Here is a 26,709-nt window from a genome sequence, read left to right as displayed (position 1 = left end):
CACTAGAAAAGCAGGGACCCCGCTTTGAGCCAATGAGCGGTCATTTTGACTGAGACATTCAAGTATAAGTCTAATAGGCACATTTCATATATGCTATCGTATATGCTATTTGGTTGTGTTTGTGGAGGTATTTGATAACATTAGAATAAATGAATACATAAATTCAAAGAACACAATGGCATTTTCATGAAGTTGTTGTAGGCTCCCTGCTGCCACATGCTCATTATGTGTAGTGCATGGAACAGGGGCTATTCTCTGAAAAAGTGACATTTTGAAATAGAGCTAATCTCTTCAATCTTGAGAGTTATTGTCAAAGGTCAGTGTTTTGGAAACTTCGGAATCTGCTCTTTCTGATAATATCTAGAAATCAAAACGTCTTACCTGCATGTGACTCTGCAAGAGGATTTGATGCTCTGCGGAACATACCTGCGTTAAATAGACTTATTTAGGAAAAGTCGAGGAAGGTGGGGGGGAGGATGACTTTAAAAAGAGAGATTTCAATTTGAATTGAATATGCAGTCAACCTTTCTGCCTCTGTGTTTCTAGTGCTATGGCCGTTAGCATGACAGCGCAAAGAGATACGGGACCATGCTAGAGCTGTAATGCCACAGAAATACACATTTTGAAACCTAGTCTGTAAAGATGGCCGTGATGTTGAGATCGCCTAAAGCTATTGTCCCTAAAAACAGGAAAACAGTACTACTGTCCAATTGAAGAGTGTAACAAGAACTGAGAGGCTAGTGCTGTGAAGTGTATTCCCATCGGAAATCACTGTGCAAACAATTGAAAAGGCAAACATTAACAGATGACTGTAGCAGAGGGAGAGAGGGATAGGATTTTTGCTGGTGGCTTTGTTGACCGTCCCTATTCATTACCGGGATAAGGCTCTCTGTCCAACTCGCCCTCTCTTTTGCAGAGGCCTCCCCCTCTGCCTTGGGCCTCTCCCTTTCTCTCATTCTCCATCTCCCTTTCACTCCCTCCCTTTCTCTATCCCTCTCTCCATCTCTCTCTCCTGTGAACACAAGTACAGCAGTAGTTGCAGCGTCACGGCCAGAGTATGCCAAGAGCTTGCGCTTGATGAAGCCACTGCTGTAAGACATGGGGAATAGTGTGAGTCCGAGTCCGTTCCCCCTTCCAAGACTGACATGGCGATGTGTTAGGAAATACTGGTTAAGATCTCTGATGACGGTCGGTGAGGCTGAAACGTCGGCATTCAATAAATAAGTGATACTCTGCAAGCGCAGTGAGAGAGCGCTTCTTTTCTTTGGACTGTTATTCAACATTTCCTAAGGCTACACACCTACAAAGCAATGCCTAGATGTAAAATTGCAGTGCATTTCACCTATTTTCTACGGTGCCAGTCCAAACAAAGCAAGATGGAAAATCTCTTGAGGCAATACTGGTACCCCAGAATTTGTTTTGAACAGCAATTCAATGGTAATATTAGCAAGGGCTGAAATGATATAGGTGGTGTTGGTTGTGGCCTTGCCAGTGGCCACCATTTTCTTCGAGACTCCCTTCATAAGCATACAGCGACTGGTCTGGCCAACTCTCTCAATCCAATCAAATCCAATTTTATTTGTCACATGCTTCGTAAACAACAAGTGTAGCTAACAGTGAAATGCTTACTGACGGGCCCTTCCGAACAATGAAGAGAGAAGAAAAAAAAAGAGAAATAATAAAATAAAATAAAGTAATAACACGTATTAATAAAAGTAATAATAAATACACAATGAGTAACGATAACTTGGCTACATTCACTGGGTACCAGCCTGACTTCAAGGCTGTGCTGCTGAACTTTGGCTGCTCGTCATTGCACTGCAACCAGCCAGGGACCGGGCAGCACAGCTCCATATTAACTCTGCTGCCCTGTCTGTCTTTTCAAGTTTAATTTTGAGACTCGAGTGGGGGTGGGGCGCAGGAGGGAAGGGGATGGAGGTGGGGGAGTAGAATCACAGGCGCTTTATCTCCGCAACTCTGTGATCTCAGCATCGTCTTCAGAGGGAGAGCTTGAAAGCAGCAGTTCGCCCCCTTGCAAAAGGAGAGTTCTGAAGGCAGGCGGGCTGGCGGTGGCAGCTCCCGACATGCCCTACTTAGCTGGCACATCGCACTGCGGGACGTTATTTCTCCCAACCCTTTCTGACATCAGAGATACTGGCGGAGAGGCGTTTCTTAGTATTCCTTGGCTTTTGCGAGTCAGTGTCTTATGTAATCCGGCGCTGGAATTAATGCTGATCCCGACAGTTTTTTATTTTGTGTGGTTTATTGAAGTATATGTAAATGAGGCCTGTGCCCTCGCCTATTAATGCTTCTCCAAAGCTAACGTCAGGTGGAAGCCTAGAGATGAAATGTTGTTTTTTCTGCACCATTTATTTTGTTTTTGGTGTTGTTAACCATGGTAAACGTCATGCAGAGAGAGGCACACTTACTGAAACAGGTGTTGAGGATGTGCTCGAAGCAGAGACACATTTCTGACTAATTTACATTTTGAGGAGGCTTTATTAACATATAGTAGCTGTTGGCATTTTGTCAATACGATTTTTTGATTTTCCAACGCAAGAACACCAAACAGACGAGATGAGGATATTACATATGTTGTTATTGCTGCTGATTTATTTATACATTTTCTGTTTGGGGAAAGTACTGCATTCTTATTGTATGTGTAGAAGGAGATTCACTACCATTAGTAAGATGAAGTAAGATACACCTGGAGAAAGCTGTAGCACATCAGAGACGGACTGGCCATAGGGCCATTTTTTTGCCCATTTGGCTTGTCTAAATTGGGGGTTTTGCGCAAAATGATCATTATTTGGCTAATAACGGGGGCCTGGAGGGAAAAAAATATCCCGGTGTGTTAGAAATGCTGGGCTGATTTCTGGTCCCAGTCTTCCCCGCACTAGATTCTACATTAAAGCGGCAAGCAGCAGTTGAAACAATAATAAAGCATACTCTACGCCCCTGTTTCGGTAAAAAGCTGAGGGATGGGGCATTAGAAATGTAACCACTCCTCAGTGCATAGACAGAGCTATGGATGCAAGGACTGACCATCCATGATATCAAAATGATTCCCCCTCACACCGCCAACTTCTAGGAGACATTGTAGTCAGTTATAGAAGTGAAAAAAAAACGTATGGCATTTGGAGTATTGGAGACAATGAGCGTGATTCAGTCCCAAAAAATAATAAGAATTCAGTATGAGGGTATATTGGCACTCGGCTAAATCCTGCTGGTCTGTCAGCATGATGAACAAGCCGGTGGCCTTCTCGAGATTCCTCAACCAGGTGTGACTTTGGTTGTAGTGGCAACATTCCGTGATGTAACCCACTGTGAGATCGTATGGCCGGGCCCTTCCCTTCACTATCACCATCACTCTCAAACGCATTTACGTATTTAAAAATTTAAAAATAGTTTTACTAGACAGAGATAGTGAAGGGAGACAGGAAAGTATGGGTACGGTGCGAACTAAATTCAAACGCCAACACCTGCATATGTCATATCTTAATTTGACCAGTTTCTCACAGCAGGAATGTATGCACTCACTATTGTAAGTCCTTCTGCATAAGAGTGTCTGCTAAATGACTAAAATGTACATGTAGGGAAATAATCCTGCAGTAACAGGAAATGTGAATTATTATGTGGATTGTAATTAATTTGATAAATTTTTCACTTTTTAAAGTGGAAATTACAAACTTTAGACGCCTTTTTAAACCTCTAATACAAGTTTACATTTCCCGCTGTGCAGGAGGATTCTCTGCAACAACAGAGTGATCAAATGAATCTGTACATCAGGTACACCTGTACATGTGCTCTGAAGCCGACAGCAACAGTAACTGCTACACCAATCCTGGCCACTGTCTTTACTGTTTCTGTCAGCCTCAAAACAATGGACCAACATCATCCAAGTCTGCCAATCAATAATCAAGGAAATGCTTAGCATTTATTGTCCATTTTCAGCTTGAAATGCAACCAGGCTACATAATGGCACATCTTAATGATGGCCTGAACTGAGTAAGAGACGGACACACCTCACTGGCCCTTCTGAAACATTTGGAACATTAGTTTATATTGAATAGCTGCGTTTCAATGGCTGTTTCAGTATGGTTCCAACCATGGTTCGTATCAGGGTCTCTCGCGTGTCACAAGACTACTAGCTCGCTGAGCTATAGCCAAGGCTGGTCATTAGCTCGTGAAGTTAACCCAAATCCTCAGGCCTCTGGCAAGGTTAGTCATCTCATGAGAATGGTTCCACCTCATTACACGTTCACTCATCTGGTAGTAAAGGTCCTCTTCACCTTTTCCTGTATGTTTTAGACAGAGTCTGATGAGAATAACAATCGTTTTGTTATCTCTTCGTGTGATTAGGGTGATTATGCGTTTGAGTGATTAAAAATACTCATCTGATATGTAAAGATATGAGAATGAATATTCCACCACATCTGTTGACAAGTTTGTCCCTTTTTTACGTTGGCATAATTATAGGACATTTGCATTTCAGACAGACCTGCATGCCAATGATGTTACCCAAATTAAAATTGGATGAGAATCTTTTTTCTTCTGAGATAATTAGAAGTCAAAGGCACATTCCAATGTTGAGCCACTGAGGCATATGGCTAGTGTGTCTGTGTGTGTGTGCGTGTGTGTGGGTGTGGTGTTAGGATGTATGTAAAGCATGTTCTCTCTAATACTAAGTAGTTATTAACCTCACATTCAAAAGATATGCTGATCAGTGGGGACATTATTTAACTTCGAGGTTGAAGGTGATGTTTCTCAAAGGAGCACTGGGATGTATTAACTCTGAATACATTGTAATCAACGAGAGGAAAAGCAATATGGTGGTAACTGCACTGCTGTTTGAATTAAATGAATAGAACAATTATCATATTCAAACAGCAATGTAGGGATATTTTCCATCCATGCAACTAGAATCTTTACACAGAAGAAAAATCAAGAAACCAAAAAGCATCTCGGCTCTTGGATCAGGTGCCCCCCGCCCATATAATCGTATCATGATCTAAAAAGCCAAACTGATCCTATATTGACACTCCCTGACCCTCTCCGAGGAGATCTCAGGGGGAGAGGGAAATGTCAAAAACCTCACACCTGTATAGGTTACCCACTTGTACATATAGTGAAACAAGACTATATACAGTAAGCACCCCCAAATTATGATTATGATTATTATCATACAGGCCCTGGTCCATCAGATAAGATCTATGGACAGTTATCATGTTTTTCAAGCAACTTTCTGTCAAAGGCTGATGATCAATTTGAATATGGGGATTATCATAGACAACGACCTTGAATGATTTTCAAAAATACACACATCGATTGCAATGCACCGTGCGCATCGCAGTCTCTTTAAAGCCTATTTTTTTTCACATGCCAAAAAAACGCATGATCATTGATAAGTTTTGTTGTGCACGCAACTACACAGAAACAATCCAAAAGCCTGCGGCCTTGTGAAAATAGGCTTCCCCTTTGAAGTGAAAATATAAAAGCAAGCTTCGGCGAGCACAACGTTAAAACAATATAGAGAAAGAGATGGGGAGGGGGTCTGTGAAGATCATCAAAGCGGTGGAAAATTCCTCCCGAATGTCAATGTGTAACTTCAAAAGTAGGGCATAGAATCCAATCATATCCATATTAATAACCTCTGTGGCTGAATGGGTGAGAAGGAAAGGAGAGAGAAGGTGTACATCTCCAATGGCATCCTATTCTCTGCATCACTTTTGACCAGGGCCCATAGGCAGAAAGGGCACGGGAAGCTGGACGATGGGGATATGTTGTGCCTTCACCCAGTTTCTGTTCTTTTATTTATTTTATTTTAGCAGGTTAGTCTCAATATAATTAAACATCTATTTTACAAGAGACCTGGCCGAAGTAGTAGCACACAAAGTTTCCGACACTTTTACAGCATAAAAAAACAAAGCACTACAGTTTAAAAGCATACATTTACACATTGAGCAGCAAGATGGTTTGGGGAGGTGTGGAGCAACTAGGGTTCAAATTATCGACAGCCCCCCACTTAATTTTCCATCAAAGTGTTTATCTTACCTTTAAACTCATTTTAAGGGATGAGCTCCTGTAACTTCAGGGCCTTTTGTAGCTCATTCCAAGCGGAAGGTGTTGATAACTGGAACTGTAGGGGCCTAAAGCACAGTCAACCAAACCCTGTAATATGAGCACAGGCAATAGTTGTCTTTTGTCTGATGGACAGGTTAAATGGGAGCTGTCTCAGTTTGGCCTTATTAATAAAACCTTAGTTAGTCTGGCCTTCCTTAGTCTCCGAAGAGCTAAGGAAGGCCAGCCCACTCTCATATAGAGGAAACAGTGATGAGTTATAATTTATTGGATGGCGCACTACCTTCGAGTGGGCAAAAGTCCAGAGTCCCGCTGGGGTTAGGTTGTCATTGCGCTAATGCTAGTTAGCATTGTCTCGTGAAAATACCTCTAACTTCATTTATACAGGACGCAGAGACATAAAAATGGTATCCACGGGTTTATCTGACTCTGGGGAGTAGATACAGAGCTTCATTGCCAAAATCATGAACTATCCCTTTAAGGCGCTGTGTGTGTGTGTGTATGGGTGCGTGTGTGTCTATTACACTGCAGGGTCGTGTGCTCTCCCAATTGCCCTCCAGATGATTGTTTGAGAGAATAGCCATCTATTTAATGAAGAAGGATACAAAAATAGCCTCCAGCATAAAATCAAAGGGCATTAAGGATAGGGATCACACTATAGCCCTTTCTTGAGTTGTGTTTGTGTCTGCTGTGGCCTTAGCCTGATGATGCTAACACTGTTTGAACCTTGTTGATTACCATGGCTGCGGAGGGGAGTTGACATTGGCCAATGCAATGCAGTATTTTTCTGACAGCTGGCTTCGAAGGCGTCCCTAAGTGATGTATTGTGCAGGATATTGCTTGCTATGCCCATACTCTGCAGTTCTGGGTTGAGGAGTTGAAAAGATTGGGCCGTGTGTTTGTGTGGATGTGTGCGCGTGTGTATGTGTGTGTCTGAGAGGCACACACACACACACCAAAATTGATTGACAAATAGATGAGTGGAGATCTCCTCTCCTGTGTTCAAGGACTTTGGGAAATTATCTACTTACATTTTTGGGGGGAAGTGCCTTTAATTGAACCAAATGAACAATGGTCCATCTTTTCTCATATGAAAGACTTGAAGCAAACCTCTGTTTTGTATACTCATCCTCAGTTTGTATATTTCATGAAGAAGTTTTAATGGAAGGATATTGTCCCAGAGTGCCTGAAACACTAGTGTCCACGTTCTCCCTTGACCTGAAAAAACACAGATAGGTACTGGCAGAGAACAAAAGCTTCAAAATGCCGTCTTGTCTCACCTTCTGGCCTCTGGAATTCTGCCTGAAATACTAATTTGTCCAAAGCAGGAAAGATGGTTGGGTTCAATATCCTGTGTATGGTGCAGACCTGGGTTCAAATACTATTGGAAATCCTTTTAAATACTTCATCTTGACTGAAACCACACCCATCTGGCAATCCAGGCAGGCTAGAGGAAACGCTTGAGGTATTTGACTAGATCTAATAGTACTGGAACCCAGGTCTGGTGGTGTGAGCTAGGCTCTCTTTATCTGCCTTGTCTTGCCTTGTCCATCAAATAAAATACCATTTTGTATTTGTCACAACCAACAATGCAGTTCAAGAAATAGAGTTAAGAAAATATTACTAAATACACTAAAGTTTTTAAAAAGTCACACAATAAAATTACATAAAAATTACGAGTCTATGTACAGGGGGTACCGGTACAGAGTCAGTGTGGGGGGGGGGGGGGGTACAGGTTAGTCGAGGTAGTTTGTACATGTAGGTAGGGGTAAAGTGACTATGCATAGACAATAAACAGCAAGTAGCAGGAGTGTAAAAACAAAGGGGGTGGGGGGTCAATGTAAATAGTCTGGGTGGCCATTTGATTAATTGTTCTGCAGTCTTATAGCTTGGGGTAGAAGCTGTTAAGGAGCCTTTTAGACCTAGATTTGGCGCTCTGGTACCATGCGGTAGCAGAGAGAACAGTCTATAACTTGGGTGACTGGAGTCTTTGACCATTTTTTGGGCCTTCCTCTGACACCGCCTAGTATATACTGTAGGTCCTGGATGGCAGGAAGCTTGGCCCCAGTGAAGTATTGGGCCGTACGCACTACCCTCTGTAGCGCCTTACGGTCGGATGCCGAGTAGTTGCCATACTAGACATTGATGCACCAGTCAGGATGCTCTCGATGGTGCAGCTGAACTAATGTGACATGGGGGTATCAGAGAAGAAGGGGGTTGAGGGGGTTTGTTGCATGAGGAAACAATATAAAATATTTAACCAGGATTGTTCTAACAGAAATGGGGCCCTTCCAAACCCAAGTGGCGAGCAGAATAATTGAATATGACGGGGGCATTTAATTTGTCGGCTAAACCACATGCTTGATTGGAGAACAATCCAGAACCATTTTTTATTTTATGTGATTAAAGTGTGTCAAACTTTTGGCATATGGGGACTTCATTTTCTCGTTGTAAACTGGTTTTCTGGTTGAGGAGACATCATATAACCATATTACAACCAATTACTACAACTACAACTACTACAAATTATAAGAACTGCTACTACGCAATGGTATCTACGTTTAGGAACCAATTCATGTTGTATCTTTGTTATATACGTATATGACTCTCTATATAATCTTCAAATTCAGTTTCAAATGTGGTTATGCAGTCTCTACTACCCGCCTACCAGGTTTGCTCAATAAAACAATGTTAATAGTTCATGACCAAAATATATGAATTCAAATGTGGTTGCATGCAGTAGAAGAGGAGCCTTGTTTTCATGTCATCCCCAGAAAAGTAATCGCTTTTGACAAAAGAAAGCCCAAGATATTTCACACTACTTGCACTTCCTGATTTTCTTCCATTCTATCCGACAGCCTGAAGGAAATCTTCATCTGCCATTTTATATTTACACACTATTCCCTATATAGCACACTACATTTGACTAGAGCCCTATGAGCCCTGGTTAACAGTAGTGCAATATATAGGGAATAGTGTGCCATTTGGGACGCGATCTGAGACATTATCAGAATGGTTAAATTAATGACGACTCTCGAAAAACCGCACTAAAACAAATGTTCCCTCGTCAGATTGTTTGTTCTGTGGAACCCTGGCTGTTGGCGAGATAAATTATGCATTACTTCTGCCTTGTTAGCCCTGTTTGTGCAGCGTTTGACCTGGCAAATGTTTACCGCTCTCATTTAGCGGTAGCAGACAAGGCCAGGTTTAATGAGAAACATTCTGGAAGAGAAGGAGGACGAAAAAATAAAAGAGAGATTAGTTAATGGCCCTCGCTCGGCAAAACCAAAATGCCTGTTAGTTGCAAATCAACGGGTGCCTAGAAACTAAGTAGCAAGCACTGATGATGAATATGTATGTTAAAATTGTAATTATACATACATCCGTCCTTGATCGCAAATGTCACTGAAAGGGATGTGTCAAAGCTTGTCACCCCCTCACCCCTTATTCCTCCCCCCAAAAAGTGGAGATCCTGTTGCTAAGGAGATGGAGAAAAGGGCAAAGGAGGGGAGCGGGGGGTGGTACACAATGCCCTTTGCCGCGGCTGTGCGGCGACTATGAGATAGCTGTTCTCCTGTCATATCCACTCTGTTCTGTCTGATGGTGGTGGTAGTGTGTGTGTGCGCGAGGGGTAGACACATAGTCGTCTCGCCTGGCACGGACGATAAAACCGCCGACCCCTACTAACGTCATGTGAAACAAACTGCCACAGTGATTAATGCCACAGGCTTTACGGTTGTCAGGGATGTTTCACTGATGACCTACAGCTAGCATCACCCTCTGCTCTACTCTGCTGCTCTGGTCCCAAAGGCTAAGTGCTAGTGAGCTAGCCAGCAATGACAACAACAAAAAACCTGCTCTCAATTTAATTCTAACTTTGTGTGGGGAACTGCTTTGAGACAGTTAATGCGTTATAAAAGGCCATGTTCCAACTCAGCCCAACCTGAACGGAAAGTGATGCGTGAAGAGACTGTCTGGCCCGAATGGTGACTGACTCAGCAGAAAACCACATCCAGCCAGTGACAGGAGAGGTCGTGCTTCAGCAGGCAGGGCATTGCGGTGAGCATAGAGCCAGAGCGAATAATCAATGCCGTAAGGTTTTCTCCATGCATTTGGGCTGGCAGGCTGTGCAGTTAGAGAAAGTATTGGATATTTGTAGCTCGAAGTTGATAATCTGTTGGTTTCTAGATTGGTTCCTCTCTAATGAAATCTCTACCGTAGATTTTATGGTGTAGATCAGCGGTTCCCAAATGTTTTGTAGTCCCCTACCCCTTCAAGCATTCAACAACCAGCTGCGTACCCCCTCTAGCACCAGGGTCAGCCACTCTCAAATGTTGTTTTTTACCATCATTGTAAGCCCCACACACATTATACAATACATGTATTAAATATAAGCATGAGTGTTTGTCACAACCCGGCTCGTGGGAAGTGGCAAAGAGCTCTTATAGGACCAGGGAACAAATAATAAGAATTAATAATGTTGCTCTTTATTTAGCCATCTTACATATAAAACCTTATTTGTTCATCAAGAATTGTGAATAACTCACCACAGGTTAATGAGAAGGGTATGCTTGAAAGGATGCACATAACTGCAATGTTGGGTTGTATTGGAGAGAGTCTGTCTTAAATAATTTTCCACACACAGTCTGTGCCTGTATTTAGTTTTCATGCTAGTGTGGGCCGAGAATCCACTCTCGCATAGGTACGTGGTTGCAAAGGGCATCAGTGTTTTAACAGTGCGATTTGCCAAGGCAGGATGCTCTGAGAGCAGCCCAATCCAGAAATCTGGCAGTGGCTTCTGATTAAATACCTTTTTCACAGGGCTGCTTGTTGCAATTTCGATGAGTCTCTCTTGTTCAGATATCGGTAAGTAGACTGGAGGCAGGGCATGAAAGGGATAACGAATCCAGCTGTTTGTGTCGTCTGTTTTAGGAAAGTACCTCCGTAATTGCACACCCAACTCACTGAGATGCTCGCTGTATCAGATTTGACATTATCTGTAAGCTTGCGTTCATTTTACACACAAAAAAAATCATACAATGATGAAAAGACCTGTGTGTTGTCCTTCTTAATCATAGCCTCAATTTTTTCTCGTACATTGAATATAGTTGCTGTAATTCTAGATTCAGATCATTCAGGCGAGAAAAAACATCAGATAGGCCAGTTGTGTGAGAAACTCGTCATCATGCAGACAAGTGAAAATGATGGTTGGTAAACAAAACTTTAATCTTTTCTCTCAATTTAAAGAAAAACGTGTCAATACTTTGCCCCTTGATAACCAGCACTCTTCTGTATGTAGTAAAAGTGTTACATGGTCGCTGCAGTATAGGTGGATGCTGAAGTATAGGTGGATGCTGCAGTGTAGGTGGATGCTGCAGTGTAGGTGGATGCTGCAATATAGGTGGATGCTGAAGTATAGGTGGATGCTGCAGTATAGGTGGATGCTGCAGTTTAGGTGGATGCTGAAGTATAGGTGGATGCTGCAGTGTAGGTGGATGCTGAAGTATAGGTGGATGCTGCAGAATAGGTGGATGCTGAAGTATAGGTGGATGCTGCAATGTATGTGGATGCTGAAGTATAGGTGGATGCTGAAGTATAGGTGGATGCTGCAGCATAGGTGGACGCTGCAGTATAGGTGGATGCTGCAATGTAGGTGGATGCTGAAGTATAGGTGCATGCTGCAGTATAGGTGGATGCTGCAGTATAGGTGGATGCTGCAATGTATGTGGATGCTGAAGTATAGGTGGTTGCTGCAGTATAGGTGGATGCTGAAGTATAGGTGGATGCTGCAATGTAGGTGGATGCTGAAGTATAGGTGGATGCTGCAGTATAGGTGGATGCTGCAGTATAGGTGGATGCTGCAGTATAGGTGGATGATGGAATGTAGGTGGATGCTGAAGTATAGGTGGATGCTGCAGTATAGGTGGATGCTGCAGTGTAGGTGGATGCTGAAGTATAGGTGGATGCTGCAATGTAGGTGGATGCTGAAGTATAGGTGGATGCTGAAGTATAGGTGGATGCTGCAGTATAGGTGGATGCTGCAGTATAGGTGGATGCTGAAGTATAGGTGGATGCTGCAGTATAGGTGGATGCTGAAGTATAGGTGGATGCTGAAGTATTGGTGGATGCTGCAGTGTAGGTGGATGCTGAAGTATAGGTGGATGCTGAAGTATAGGTGGATGCTGCAGTGTAGGTGGATGCTGAAGTATAGGTGGATGCTGCAGCGTAGGTGGATGCTGAAGTATAGGTGGATGCTGCAATGTAGGTGGATGCTGAAGTATTGGTGGATGCTGCAGTATAGGTGGATGCTGCAATGTAGGTGGATGCTGAAGTATAGGTGCATGCTGCAGTATAGGTGGATGCTGCAGTATAGGTGGATGTTGAAGTATAGGTGGATGCTGCAAGATAGGTGGATGCTAAAGTATAGGTGGATGCTGAAGTATAGGTGGATGCTGCAGTGTAGGTGGATGCTGAAGTATAGGTGGATGCTGCAGTATAGGTGGATGCTGAAGTATAGGTGGATGCTGCAGTATAGGTGGATGCTGAAGTATAGGTGGATGCTGCAGTATAGGTGGATGCTGAAGTATAGGTGGATGCTGAAGTATAGGTGGATGCTGCAGTATAGGTGGATGCTGCAGTAAAGGTGGATGCTGCAATGTAGGTGGATGCTGAAGTATAGGTGCATGCTGCAGTATAGGTGGATGCTGAAGTATAGGTGGATGCTGCAAGATAGATGGATGCTAAAGTATAGGTGGATGCTGAAGTATAGGTGGATGCTGAAGTATAGGTGGATGCTGCAGTATAGGTGGATGCTGCAGTATAGGTGGATGCTGCAATGTAGGTGGATGCTGCAATGTAGGTGGATGCTGAAGTATAGGTGGATGCTGCAGCATTGGTGGATGCTGAAGTATAGGTGGATGCTGCAGTATAGGTGGATGCTGCAATGTAGGTGGATGCTGCAATGTAGGTGGATGCTGAAGTATAGGTGGATGCTGCAGTATAGGCAGATGCTAAAGTATAGGTGGATGCTGCAGTATAGGTGGATGCTGCAGTATAGGTGGATGCTGCAGTATAGGTGGATGCTGAAGTATAGGTGGATGCTGCAGTGTAGGTGGATGCTGAAGTATAGGTGGATGCTGCAGTATAGATGGATGCTGCAGTGTACCCAAGTGGCGTCGGGAGCAACTGCTTGCACGCTCGTTACCACTCCACTATGTCTCCCTGTCATGACTTTTGCGCCATCAGTACACATACCAACACATCTTGACCACCAAAGTCCACTTGATGTCACAAAGCTGTCCAGTACAACTCTCCTGTTGTCCTGGTTTCCAGTGGTTTGCAGAAGAGGATGTCTTCCTTAAATGACCCCCCCATAAACGTAACGGACATATACCAGGAGCTGTGCCAGGCCGGCCACATCTGTTGACTCATCCAGCTGTAATGCATAGAATTCACTGACTTGTCCCAGCCATATCCACGGCAGCAGGAAGAATGAAGTCCTCCACAATAGTATGGGGCTTGCCTGTCCTAGCCACTCGGTAGCTCACCATATAAGACGCTTCTAGCCCCTTCTTATTAATGGTATCTGTTGCTTTTATACACGTCTTACTACTCAAAAGTCATCATAATTCTCGCTCAAAAAACTCCTGTGGCTTATTTTTCTACTTGGCATGTGTAGTTTCTAAATGTCTGTGCAAGAGTGAAGGTTTCATCGAGTTGTGAGATAGTACTTTTGCACATATAACACACTGTGGCTGAGGAAAGGCACTACTCCCAATATAAGTGAACCCCAGATCAATGTAGTTCTCATCATATTTGCGATGGTCCAACGTCCCTGTCTGTTGTTGGGTGTTTTCCCGGGTAAGGGGGCAGTAGCTCTTCAGCTGCATCAGATTCACAACTGTCAGTGTCCATGCTAACTGGGCTAGCAACAAATGTAGAATTACTGATGCTAGCACTGAATGTGCTTGTGGAAGCAGAACAACTTGTGCAGTTGACAGGTGCAGGTGTAGTACTGCTGGTAGTAGCAGTACTACCAGTAGAGCTGGTATGAGTCTCTATGGAGACAGGCCTTACTTTTTTTTGGACCATTTATCAATTTTAGAGAAAAAGGAAAGAGCAGCAGCTACTTTTGGCTCCATACGGACCGTTAGTGGAATTCCCGCGAGAGAGTAACGGTTAATTGGATGTTAATTATTTGACTTGGCTACCTGTACTTGACATTGTGTTGTTATTTTGCTGAACACTAGATGGTTTATTTTTATTTTTGGCAGTGAAACGAGGCTACTCAGGCGAGACAAAAACATCACCCAAATGTATAGCCCTGTTTTATTTGGCGTATCCCCCGACGGCATTGGTCATACCCCTGGGGTATGCATAAGGCGGTGTAGACAGTGTGTAGACACACTCTCTCACAAACACAAACATACACACACATAACCTGGCACACATACATGCTCTCACAAATGCACACTCTTTCTCTCTCTCACACACACCAACATGCACATACACACTCGTGCACTCTCTCTCTCTCTCTCTCTCTCTCTCTCACACACACACACACACACACACACACACACACACACACACACACACACACACACACACACACACACACACACACACACACACACACACACACAAACAGTATGTCAACCCCTGTATCTAGCCTACAGTTACACCACACTGTTAAACATGGCTAAGTGTCTATTCTCTGACAGAACCCTGTTTGCCATAAGTTGCTCTTTGAGTGTCTGCATCATTCTAAATATAACATGTTTAGAAGAGAAGAGATATCTGATGCTGACACCTGATGTTAAAGTGCACACTTTGCTTAGAAGGCTGCTGGAGAGGTTACTTGTTTTTGGGGATGGTTTGTCAAATTATTCTATATTGAACCCTTTTGAGACAGTTCTATAACATCTAAAAAGGATCCCAATCAATAATGTGTGTGTGTATGTGTGGATTGTAACAATGGGTTCTTGAGATGTGCTTTGTGGCAGGCAATGGTTATATCTACACTAGAATACTTTAAAGAGTCTTTAGCAGAGTTATCCCAAAAAGGTTGCTCAAGCAGCGACAAACCAAAGTGTGTGTCTGTGTGTTTAGTGTTGGCAGATGGTTGTCTCCCAGGTTTTGTACCGTATCGTGAGATGAGGTAGTATGGCCTCACAAAGCCTTCAATTCAGCTGCCGGAAACAAGGTCGAGGTCTGCATCGAGCAAAAACTGCACGCTCTCGTGCTTTTGCTCATGCTAAGGTGTTAGTGGCAAAGCTTAGGAAGGTTGACATTTTGTTATTTCGTTGTTGTTTTCACCATTTTGAGTGAGGGGATTTTCCGACCGCAACTGCTGACTGTTCAGATAAACCAAAAAAAGGACTTCTGAATTAGCGGGTCTCTCGGATGACATAAGAGGTACTGTTTCAACATGACAGGGAGTAAAGCATGTATCAAAAATTCAAAAAAAATAAAAAATAAACACTTTGTGAGAATATTGCTCAATAGGGCATTGTTCTGCAGGGTGTAAAGCCAGAGGGACATGGCTTGCATAGCAGTAGAGGTGGAGTAAGTGGTGCAACAGCCTTTGATGTAGCTATGTCTCAGATCAAACTGCAAAACAGAGCCGGGGAGATGTGTATCCTGTTGTGTGTGTGGCCTGCTAGGCCCTCTGCTGCTGTGTTCGTCTGGATGCTGTTTCACAACAGCAGCAGCATAAGCCTGTCACTGCGGTTGAGCCTGAATCAGTGGGAATTGTCATTATCAGCTACCGTGGGAGAGGAGTGTGTGAACAATGTGAACAGGTACTGTTTACAAATACAAGAGTGCCTTAACCTCTTGTGACATTGCATTTTATCTCCTCGGCTGGCTGCACTGGATTATTGGCTGGATTCATGGGATGAATCGTTGCTCCAAGACCCCATTTCTTGTGGGGACAGAACTTTTGTCCACGTCTCCTCAGTGCTATTTTTAAAGGAGGGAAGAGGCAGACTGCAAGTGTCAGTTGGTGAAAATAGCTTTGCACATGGGACTGACAAAAGGGGCCAATGTCTGTCTAGGTGTGAGAGACAGAGAGAGAGAGAGAGAGAGAGAGAGAGAGAGAGAGAGAGAGAGATGAAGGAAAGGAAGGAAAGAAAGAAATACAGACAGACAGAGTGAAAGAGAGGAAGGAGGAGGAAGAAATACAACTGAAGACAGGAAGAAAGTCTCGATAGTAAGAAAGAGGGAACAAGGAACGAAAGAAATGGAAGAGGGAACGGTGCAGAGAGACACGTTCAGTTTTGAAGACACCCTTGAAAGTTCGGGTAGTTAAAGTAGTGGTAGGTATGCCTGACTGTGTTCAAGTGCAGGCATCAAAAGAAGACAGCTCAGATATTTTCCAAACAAGCAACTGCTCGAGAGCCACAAAGCAGCTTTGAAATAGTTTTCTATGCTTAATTTTACCCCAGCGAAAAGCACACCAGTTATTCTGTTATTCGTCGTCTGTCTCGGCGTGTCATAGAACTACACAAAAGAAACTTGAGTCTTTCCTTTACCACTGTGACAGCCGGCAGTTTTGCATGTCCCCCCTCCATCTCTCCAATTTCCTGAGCATTAAAAAGATCTTCAGGAAAGGGATATGAATATATCAACGTCTTTACAGGATCTTGTTGAGCTACATGTTGCTTTCAGAATGAATTGACGCTCTACTTCAGACAAACACCGTCCCCGGATTGTGGTTGTCATTTCTAGGGCGTTTTTGAGTTGTTTTCAGGGACGTTTTGCCTGCGTCCTGATTCTCCACACTTTTCCAAAAGTGTGCACTCACACACTCGCCGTTATGGATTTGAAAGCTAATGATCGGTGTAAACATTGGCTGTAGGGAGTTTCCATCATTGTTAAATCCATGGAAGAAAGTGTGCAAGTGCATATTCCGGGAGAAGGGTGGTGAATCGGGACACAGCCTATCTATCTCTCTTTCTAGATAGGCTGGGGGGTAAGAATGTGGTCAATTGTAAACGAATATCATCTTAAGCACAGTGCCTGTCGGCGAGGATTCAATTTGTCTCTGTGTCTGAAGTAGAGCCGTGTGGGGCTCGGCGTTGTCCCAGAGCGCATGGAGGGTTAGACTAGGCGGGAGGAATTCGTTGCGACGGACAGCTCCCGTAATGAACCATCCTGGGCTTCTGGAAGAGCTAGCTTCGAACAAAGAAGAGGGCCAAGTAATTGGTTGCCTCAGAAGTGCTGTGGCCCTTATCGATGCGGTTTCTCAAAACCGGTCTACGGTAGAAACAAGGCAGACCGAGTCGTCTGAAGAATACAGCGTCAAGACAGTCTGATTACAATTACTGTTAGCTTCTTTTCTTATGTATTGTAGCTCCAGTGTCATCGGGGTGACATGTTTCTTCATTCCCACAATTTGCATCCATTTGGAAGATATATAAGAATGGATGCTGTAACCTGTTCACCGCAGCTGCTGCTTTTTCTTTGTACGTTCATTGTGATTCTGAAAAAAAATCTTATTACTTAAAATTGGGCTGAGGTCATTCATTCATCGTGAAGTGGTTTTAGAGTAATTTCATATTGGCCTTCCCAATTTCACTCCTCTTGTTTCATAGCGGCTTTTAGTGGATCATTATTTTTTTTAAATATTTTTTATGTGTGCTGTTCATCATTGTTTGTAATCTGTTTTCCAATTTAATTGGAGACTAAGAAAAGCTTGTTGCATGTTACAGCGTTCAATTCGCAGATGAATTGTGTAATTTTTAGGTATTGGCTTTTGGTGCTGTTGCCAGACTTGCATTTTCATGGTTGGTCTGTGAAGCATATAAGCAATGTTGGCAATGACTCAGAACAGTTTTCTTTTATATTTCAACATACATATTTGAATGCCTGAATAGCCAGTCCAACATGGATGTATCAGTGAGTATTCAGATATGATTTTCCTCTACTTTCAATTCCCCTTGTATTGTCGTATGTAAGCATTCATGAATTTTCAAACAGCTCACAAAGGTGTCGTGCAACAGTTTACAAAGTGATTCTTTCAGAAGTCCTTCCCCTAGAGGTTTTCATCATTAGCATATTTTCCTCACTTTGAGAAAAGTGTGAAGGGCGTGTGAGTTGTGAAGCCACTGTAAAACAGGTGTGAAGAACTACGGATTAACAGCCTGTGCTGCGATTGAACAACATCCAGCTGCAAGACAAGGCTTTCAGTAGTGTTAGGTTTAAATTATGTTACATTTAAGTTGTGTGACAGACCAGGATATACAGTGCATTCGGAAAGTATGCAGATCCCTCTCTTCCTTCCTCATGCGTATATTTCCTTCCTTTTCTCTCTTTCACCTCTGCCGGACAACGAACCCTCTGAAAATCAGTAGTTCTACTGAGATTTACATAAGTATTCAGACCCTTTACTCAGTACTTTGTTGAAGCACCTGTGGCAGCGATTACAGCCTCGTGTCTTTTGGGGTATGACGATACCCGCTTGGCACACCTGTATTTGGGGAGTTTATCCCATTCTTCTCTGCAGATCCTCTCAAGGTCTGTCAGGTTGGATGGGGAGCATCACTGCACAGTTATTTTCAGGTCTCTCCAGAGATGTTCAAGTCCGAGCTCTGTTTGGGCCCCTCAAGGACATTCAGACTTCTCCTGAAGTCACTCCTGCATTGTCTTGGCTGTGTGCTTAGGGTCGTTGTCCTGTTGGAAGGTGAACCTTCGTCCAGTCTGAGGTCCTGAGCGCTCTGGAGCAGGTTTTCAACAAGGATCTCTCTGTACTTTACTCCGTTCATCTTTCCCTGAAAGACATCCCCCACAGCATGATGCTGCCACCCCTATGCTTTACCGTAGGGGTGGTGCCAGGTTTCCTCCAGACGTGACACTTGGCATTCAGGCCAAATATTTCAATCTTGGTTTTATCAGACCAGAGAATTCTGTTCTTTAGGTGCTTTTAGGAAAACTCCAAGTGGGCTGTCATGTGCCTTTTACTGTGGGATCTTCAAAAGGTTCTACGATCCTCGAAAGGTTCTACAGCTGCACCATCGAGAGCATCCTGACTGGTTGCGTCACTGCCTGGTATGGCAACTGCTCGGCCTCTGACCGCAAGGCACTGCAGAAGGTAGTGTGAATGGCCCAGTACATCACTGGGGCCAAGCTTCCTGCCATCCAGGACCTCTATACCAGGCAGTGTCAGAGGAAGGCCCTAAAAAATGTCAAAGACTCCAGCCACCCTAGTCATAGACTGTTATCTCTGCTACCACATGGCAAGCGGTACCAGAGCGCCAAGTCTAGGTGCAAGACAAGAGGCTTCTTAACAGCTTCTACCCCCAAGCCAAAAAACTCTGAACATCTAGTCAAATGGCTACCCAGACTATTTGCATTGCTCCCCCCCACAGCACACCACTGCCACTCTCTGTTGTCATTTATGCATAGTCACTTTAATTAACTCTACCTACATGAACATTGACTCTGTACTGTCACCCCCTTGTATATATTGTTATTTTTTACTGCTGCTCTTTAAATACTTGTTATTTTGATCTCTTATTCTTATCCATATCTTTTCAAACTGCACTGTTGGTTAGGGGCTCATTAGTAAGCATTTCACTGTAAGGTCTACATCTGTTGTATTCGGCGCATGTGATTAACAAAATGTTATTTGATTTATATAGACAGATGTGTGCCTTTCCAAGTCATGTCCAATCAATTGAATTTACTACAGGTGGATTCCAATCCAGTTGTAGAAACATCTCAAGCATGATCAACGGAAACGGGATGCACCTGAGCTCAATTTTATTTTTCTTATATTTTTTTTTCACCTTTATTTAACCAGGTAAGCTAGTTGAGAACAAGTTCTCATTTACAACTGCGACCTGGCCAAGATAAAGCAAAGCAGTGTGACAGAAACAACAACACAGAGTTACATGGAATAAACAAGCGTACAGTCAATAACACAATAGAAAAACAAGAAAGTCTATATACAGTGTGTACAAATGGCATGAGGAGGTATGGCAATAAATAGGCCACAGTAGCAAAGTAATTACAATTTAGCAGATTAACACTGGAGTGATAGATGAGCAGATGATGATGAGCAGATGATGGTGTGTAAGTAGAAATACTGGTGTGCAAAAGAGCAGCAAAGTAAATAAAAACAATATGGGGATGAGGTAGGTAGATTGGGTGGGCTATTTACAGATGGACTATGTACAGCTGCAGCGATCGGTTAGCTGTTCAGATAGCTGATTTTTGAAGTTAGTGAGGGAAATGTAAGTCTCCAGCTTCAGTGATTTTTGCAATTCAATTTCGAGTCTCATAGCAAAGGGTCTGAGTACTTATGTAAACAAGGTATTTCTGTATTTTATTTGTAGTGAATTTGCTAACATTTCTAAAAACCTGTTTTCGATTTGTCATTATGGGGTATTGTGTGTAAAATCAAATCAAATTGTAATGTGCGCCGTATATGCTTGCCGGTCTGTAGGTGGCCCTCATGTCAAGGAATCTGAATACTTCCCGAAGGCGCTGTATTTGCTTGCCGGTCTGTAGGTGGCCCTCATGTCAAGGAATCTGAATACTTCCCGAAGGCGCTGTATTTGCTTGCCGGTCTGTAGGTGGCCCTCATGTCAAGGAATCTGAATACTTCCCGAAGGCGCTGTATTTGCTTGCCGGTCTGTAGGTGGCCCTCATGTCAAGGAATCTGAATACTTCCCGAAGGCGCTGTATTTGCTTGCCGGTCTGTAGGTGGCCCTCATGTCAAGGAATCTGAATACTTCCCGAAGGCGCTGTATTTGCTTGCCGGTCTGTAGGTGGCCCTCATGTCAAGGAATCTGAAGAGGCTGAATTTCCTTAGGCCTCAATAATGAGTTAAAAAAAAAATAATGTTGATTGAAGTCATTCAAACCAAACCAACATTGCTACAAAACACAAACAAATTAACTATAAACATGCAGAAAACAGCGTTAAGGCATTGACAAGGGAACATTCTGCAATTCCGTGCACTCCAACAGCATGCCAACGGTGCTCAGTGCCAGTGCTGACGAGGGCTTTGGCGTTTGGTTACATTTCCGTTATGTTAAACCTTCTTTGCTGTGAAAGCGGCCTTCGTATGTACCTTGTGGTATACCTCATTTGACCTTTGACCTTTGAACCCCATTTGACCGGTGTCCCCCCTCTCTCCTCCAGGACAATGGGGAGGATGCCCACAGGATCGCCCCTTCTCCGGTGGTCCACGTGCGGGGGCTCTGTGAGTCAGTGGTGGAAGGGGACCTGGTGGAGGCCCTGGAGAAGTTTGGCAACATCTGGTAGGTGATGTTTCTTGTTGTCTGTTCTGCTTTGAGGGACATGTGGCAATCTTTTGCCTCATTTCCATTACATGGATGCCTGTGCATATGATTATTTTAAATGTGCTATAGAACTGTAGTGCATTACAAAACTGTATTCGTAGTTCAGAGTGGCACTTACTGTGAGTTTCCACTTACCAACTATTATATTACTAAAATCAAATCACATTTTATTGGTCACATACACATGGTTAGAGGATGTTATTGCGAGTGGAGCGAAATACTTGTGACTATACATTTTACTTAGTATTCTAATACTATTATGTTTCTGAGCAGCTCACTGATTGAATGCATCAACAGAATGTATTGAGATGCATATTTTCTCCCTGTGTGCAGTTTGATTGTTTTTCTCCAACATAGCTAGTCGGACTGGACTCTTTGTCCTGTTAGAATACAACTCCCTTTTTCTTGATTTAAAAAAAATAATCTCCCATTAGCCATTTCTTGGGGAATCCATTTTGAATCCATTTAAATCTAATAACAATCTCCCAGTTATCATATTTCTCGTAGAACAAGGGCCATTAAGGGCTTGGAAAACATTGACGTGTGCCATTTAGGACCTGTATTTTTAGCTCATGTCTGTCCTCTAAATTGCCTGCTTTTAACATCAGACCACACATGTTTCCTCAAGAGTATAGCTGCTCAGGGGACAAACATATGATATTCTTATTGCGTGGACTGCCTGAGGAAGCCTCATTTGGGGCACTCACACAACGGGGAACACACAGCAGAGGCCTATTTGCAGAGAGCCCCTTCATGTTCACTTAGAGAATCTAGAAAGTTTTGGATTTGAAGTTGAGGTGAATTTGGGTGAGATTTGGAAAAAGACAATGACACCCCGTAGACACATTTAAGTTGCACAACTGATATACAACGCATTCGACGCAACGGTTGTGACACAAGGAAGAGTTTTTCTGCACAGAAGTATTGATACACACGTTTTGCGGAGACAACAATGGTTGTGTAGACTTTTTTATGCAGACAAACTCTCCATTGTAACACAAACATAGCAGTTGTCTCACAACCATTGTGTCAAATGCGTTGTACATCAGTTTTACAACCTTAGTGTGTACGGGGCCAATATGCCTGTGATTATTGTAAATATCTCTCTGTCTCCATCCATCCCAGTGTCACTTGATATTTCCGTAACTCGGAGGGGTCACCGCTTTGAGGATATTACGGGATGTGGATTTGATTGCAAAGGACTTGACTTGCGCACTGGTAGAGTAGGTTTCCCGGTGCTGTAGTCGGAATTGAGATCAGGCGAGGTTATTTTTAGGTCGGTGCAATATCGATATACTGTAGACCCCTCCCTCCGAGAACGCCTTAGGCAGACATATTGTGACACGTTGAACGGGAGCTGTCAGCTCCACTCAAACAGTAGCCTCAAAGACAGCATTCCGATTAGAATGATGGGGAAGCTTTATTGTGCAATGTTATTTATGGGGGTGGAGTGTGCTCTGTCTGCAATTTAAGTAGCGCATTCTCTGGTACTTTTTGTTGTTCTTTCAAAAATCAATAAGGTATATATTTTTGGGCCAGCGGGTATAATGCAGGGATGACCACCTTATAATGTCTTATAATCACAATCATCCAATACCAGCCATTCTTAGTATACATTGTAAGATACTAGCTCGATGAATAGTTGTTGACTGTAAAATAAAGCATAACCAGAGGGACATTTTATTTTAACTTATGTTGAACTCTTTCTAGTTCAACAAAAATAGAATGCACGGTGAACAACAGCACCTCCGGAGAGGCAAGAACTAGAAAAGAGTTTGGTTTCTATCTGGGGTCTCTTCACAAATGTTGAGTTACAAAGCAATAACCTCAGTGTGTTTTGGGGTTCTGTTAGACGAGACAAATTCTCACACAAGCATCCAGTTTTGTTTTACCATCTCTGCATGGAGTCTGTATAAGAAAAACATTGAGATGTCTAACTAGGGAACTGGGGGAGCTAAAATTGAATATGGGCCACTGAGTGAAACACTGGCTAGGTCTTCAGTGTGTGGGGACGCTTACTGTGTATGAATGCTGTCTCTGTTTCCTGTGGCAGGATGTAGATGATTCCCGAATGCTGATTCTGATCGATATGATTGTTGCCAAAGGAGAGCTGTGTAAAGAGAAACATATTAGCTGTAGGGCTTGTTGCTTACTAATTCTAAAGTTGAGGATGATAGTATGGTTATGGATTGTACATCAATGGAAGAGGATATCTTCCTCCTAGGGAGTTTTTTCCTTTTGCTTGCTTTTTGGGGGACTAGGCCATGTTACTGTAAAGCACTTTGTGACAAATGTTGTTATAACCCCAACCCCCCCCCCCCAAAAAAAAATGTGGACTGTTGTTTGACAATCATCAAATGTCTGTAACATGTTTGTTGATTGATTTATTGATTGATTGGATGTATTAGATTATTAAAAGTGGCTGCTCCAGCATCTACAACATCACATACATAAAACATGATTGAGGATAAAAACACATTAACGCCCTGAGGTTTATTTCCATTCTGGTCCTCTTTGGCAGAAAGATGGCAGGTACTGTAGACTCCAGGTAGTTTCCACTATCACTGTTTTCAACAGATATTGCAGTCTGATTAGTAAACTCACGTAAACTCGTACATCGCCTTGGTCTGCACAATTGCCCTTATTTTAGCGCCCCAAAAACGTAATACTTCCAGATCAACTGTAATGTCAATACCATTGTAAAGCACAATATCTCCTCTTTCCAACAGAATCAATAACATGACCTAAACGCTGCCCGTTTCTGCATAATTCAAGCAGGCAATGAGCCCCGTCGGGTCTTTTTAAAAATGGCGGGTGGGGAAGCGAAACTAATGCGTGATAGTGAGAAGGAGAGATGTTGTGTGGGAAAATGGCTTTTTTTCACTCGATCTGTCCAACGAATCACCTTATTGCCTCTAAAATGTAAATAAAACACTATAGAGTTTATATAATGTGTCATTACAAACCTATTTGAAGGTTTGTGTCGAATTTGAATCGGGTTTTTAGGGCGGTGCTAAAGTGATCTTAGAAGTAAACAGCGGCTCTGAGAATGATGATCGCATGCAGTGATGATGCAAAAAATACTAGGTATCCCCCCTTACCCCCCCCCACTGTCCATTTCTTGTTTTTAAAGGATGATAGAAGTGCTACACCTGGTGGAGAGAGATTGTAAAACAGAAATAGTTGCTTTATCTGTGCTGTACGTTACGACATGACACGTCAAGATGTAACGGAGGGTCCGTTTTTTAAACTTTTCTCCAATACTATAGAGCCATTACCATGTCGATCAACGCTTGAATAGAAACCTAGTTTTGACGTCAACACAGTCGTTACAGTCCCATTAGTTTTCTTTGTAGCCTCGTTTGAATGTTGCGGTTGCGCACATTTGTACGGAATGGGGTGAGTTAGCTATCAACATTTTCTAAATTTCATCAGTCACCAGAGGTCAGCCTCGATGTTGCGGTGGGTTACTAATTGTGTCTTTGTCATTGGGTCTTCCTTTGACAGCTACGTCATGATGATGCCGTTCAAGCGTCAGGCGCTGGTGGAGTTTGAAGCCATGGAGAGTGCCGACCAGTGCGTGACATGCGGTGCCAACGAAGCGGTCTACATTGCCGGCCAGCAGGCGTTCTTCAACTACTCCACCAGTAAGAGGATCACGCGGCCAACTAACGCCGATGACCCCAACAGTGGCAACAAAGTCCTGCTCCTCTCCATTCAGAACCCCCTCTATCCCATCACCACTGTAAGTTCATGAACTTCATGCCAGTTCAGTGCAATGGTTGAGTTTACAATGTTGACAATAGTTTAGTTCACTATGGTTTAGTTTACAATGTTTAGCTTTCAATAGTTTAAATTACGGTAGTTAACCCACTGGGCACAAGCTGGTTAAATCAATGTTGTTTCAACGTAATTTGTCAACATATTGTGATGTGGAATCTACGTGGAAAATACATTGGATTTGAAAAAAGTAATCAATTGTCATCAACTGTTGTTTTGAGGGGTGTCATTTCAACCACAGGATTATGTCATCAAGGTAACCAATTTTCAACATAGACAAACCTTGTATAAAATATGTTGAATTTGTACAAATTTTAACAACATCATATTTTCAACGTAATATCCACTATAAGAAAAAAACAATAGACTGGGCAGCACCTCCTACTGGACAGTCGATCTATCTACAGCTATTCCTTCAGTCTCCCATCCAGGGTTTTAACCAAGCCCTGCTTAGCATTGATATATGTCACTGACTTTTAACCATAATATAATAATATATATGCCATTTAGCAGATGCTTTCATCCAAATCGACTTACAGTAATGCATGCATACACTTTACTTGTGGGTGGCCCTGTGGATGGTCCAGGGACTCGAACCCACAATCCCGGCTTTTCAAGCGCCATGCACTACTGAGACGACCCTGGGTTTATAAGCGCGCGGAAATCGACTCTGCCGCTCGAGCATGCTTTTGTGGCACAGTCGATAGCACGCCGGGCTAGAAGGTCGAGGGTGCGAGACCTGCTCACTGCTGTTTCATTACATTGCATTACATTACATTCATTACATTACATAACTGAGCCATACAGGACAACTTTGTTGGCGCCGCATGTCGCACACTGGTCGGCACTGTCCGTGGCTTTAAACTCCACCAGCGCCTGGCGCTTGAACGCCATCATCATGACATCGCTGTCAAAGGAAGAACCATTGACAAAGGCACAAATTAGTAACCCGCCGCAACACCGAGGCTGATCTCTAGTGACAGACCAAATTTAGAAAATGTAGATAGGTAACTAGCATGGAACGTGGTCATAGGTTCAGAGATTACACCTACAGAATACGGCACACGATTGTCGTGCAAATTTAGCGATTCTGTCTTTGCCAATGTGCTATCGTGAGAATGATTGTTGAGAAATCTCATTGTTGCTATGAAAGTCATTCCAAAGGGTAGGGTCACAGAGAGGGTCACAGAGAGGGTCACAGAGCAAATGGAATGTAACCATACTTTATCGATCATTCTGTGTATCATCAATGACACTATTTAGGCCTATGTAGCATTTGGGACGTAATCAACAGCTGTTGTTTAAATTCAGCCCAGGATTCAACAAAAAATAGACAATGCATGTACGCCTAGGGTTTCACGCTTGAGTTTATTTTGAAATGGAATCTACGAGTTAATAGTGCTATCCAAGCAGAAGATGCATCTCCTTCAAATGTTGATATTTGGTTGTGTTGACAACCAAACACAATTCAATATCGCTTTGGCAACACGGTAAATAGCCTATTAACTTGTCGACAAGTTAACAAATGATATGTTGGATT

At 43.1% G+C, this 26,709-nt stretch overlaps 1 protein-coding gene across 1 annotated transcript in view; it reads left to right on the top strand.

Moving 5' to 3' along the window:
* Positions 1–26,709, top strand: part of LOC109890392 (heterogeneous nuclear ribonucleoprotein L-like) — a 56,929-nt gene that overhangs the window by 7,137 nt on the left and 23,083 nt on the right. Inside the window, exons 2-3 of the mRNA XM_020482349.2 lie at positions 21,229–21,347; positions 24,897–25,134. Of these exons, the coding sequence (XP_020337938.1) occupies positions 21,229–21,347; positions 24,897–25,134 (357 nt within the window). The remainder of the gene's footprint in view (positions 1–21,228; positions 21,348–24,896; positions 25,135–26,709) is intronic.

Source organism: Oncorhynchus kisutch, linkage group LG1 (genome assembly GCF_002021735.2).
Source record: "Oncorhynchus kisutch isolate 150728-3 linkage group LG1, Okis_V2, whole genome shotgun sequence".
NCBI lineage: Eukaryota > Metazoa > Chordata > Actinopteri > Salmoniformes > Salmonidae > Oncorhynchus > Oncorhynchus kisutch.
The sequence above is the reverse complement of the archived record's forward strand: the minus strand, read 5'-3'. Positions and strand labels throughout refer to the sequence as shown.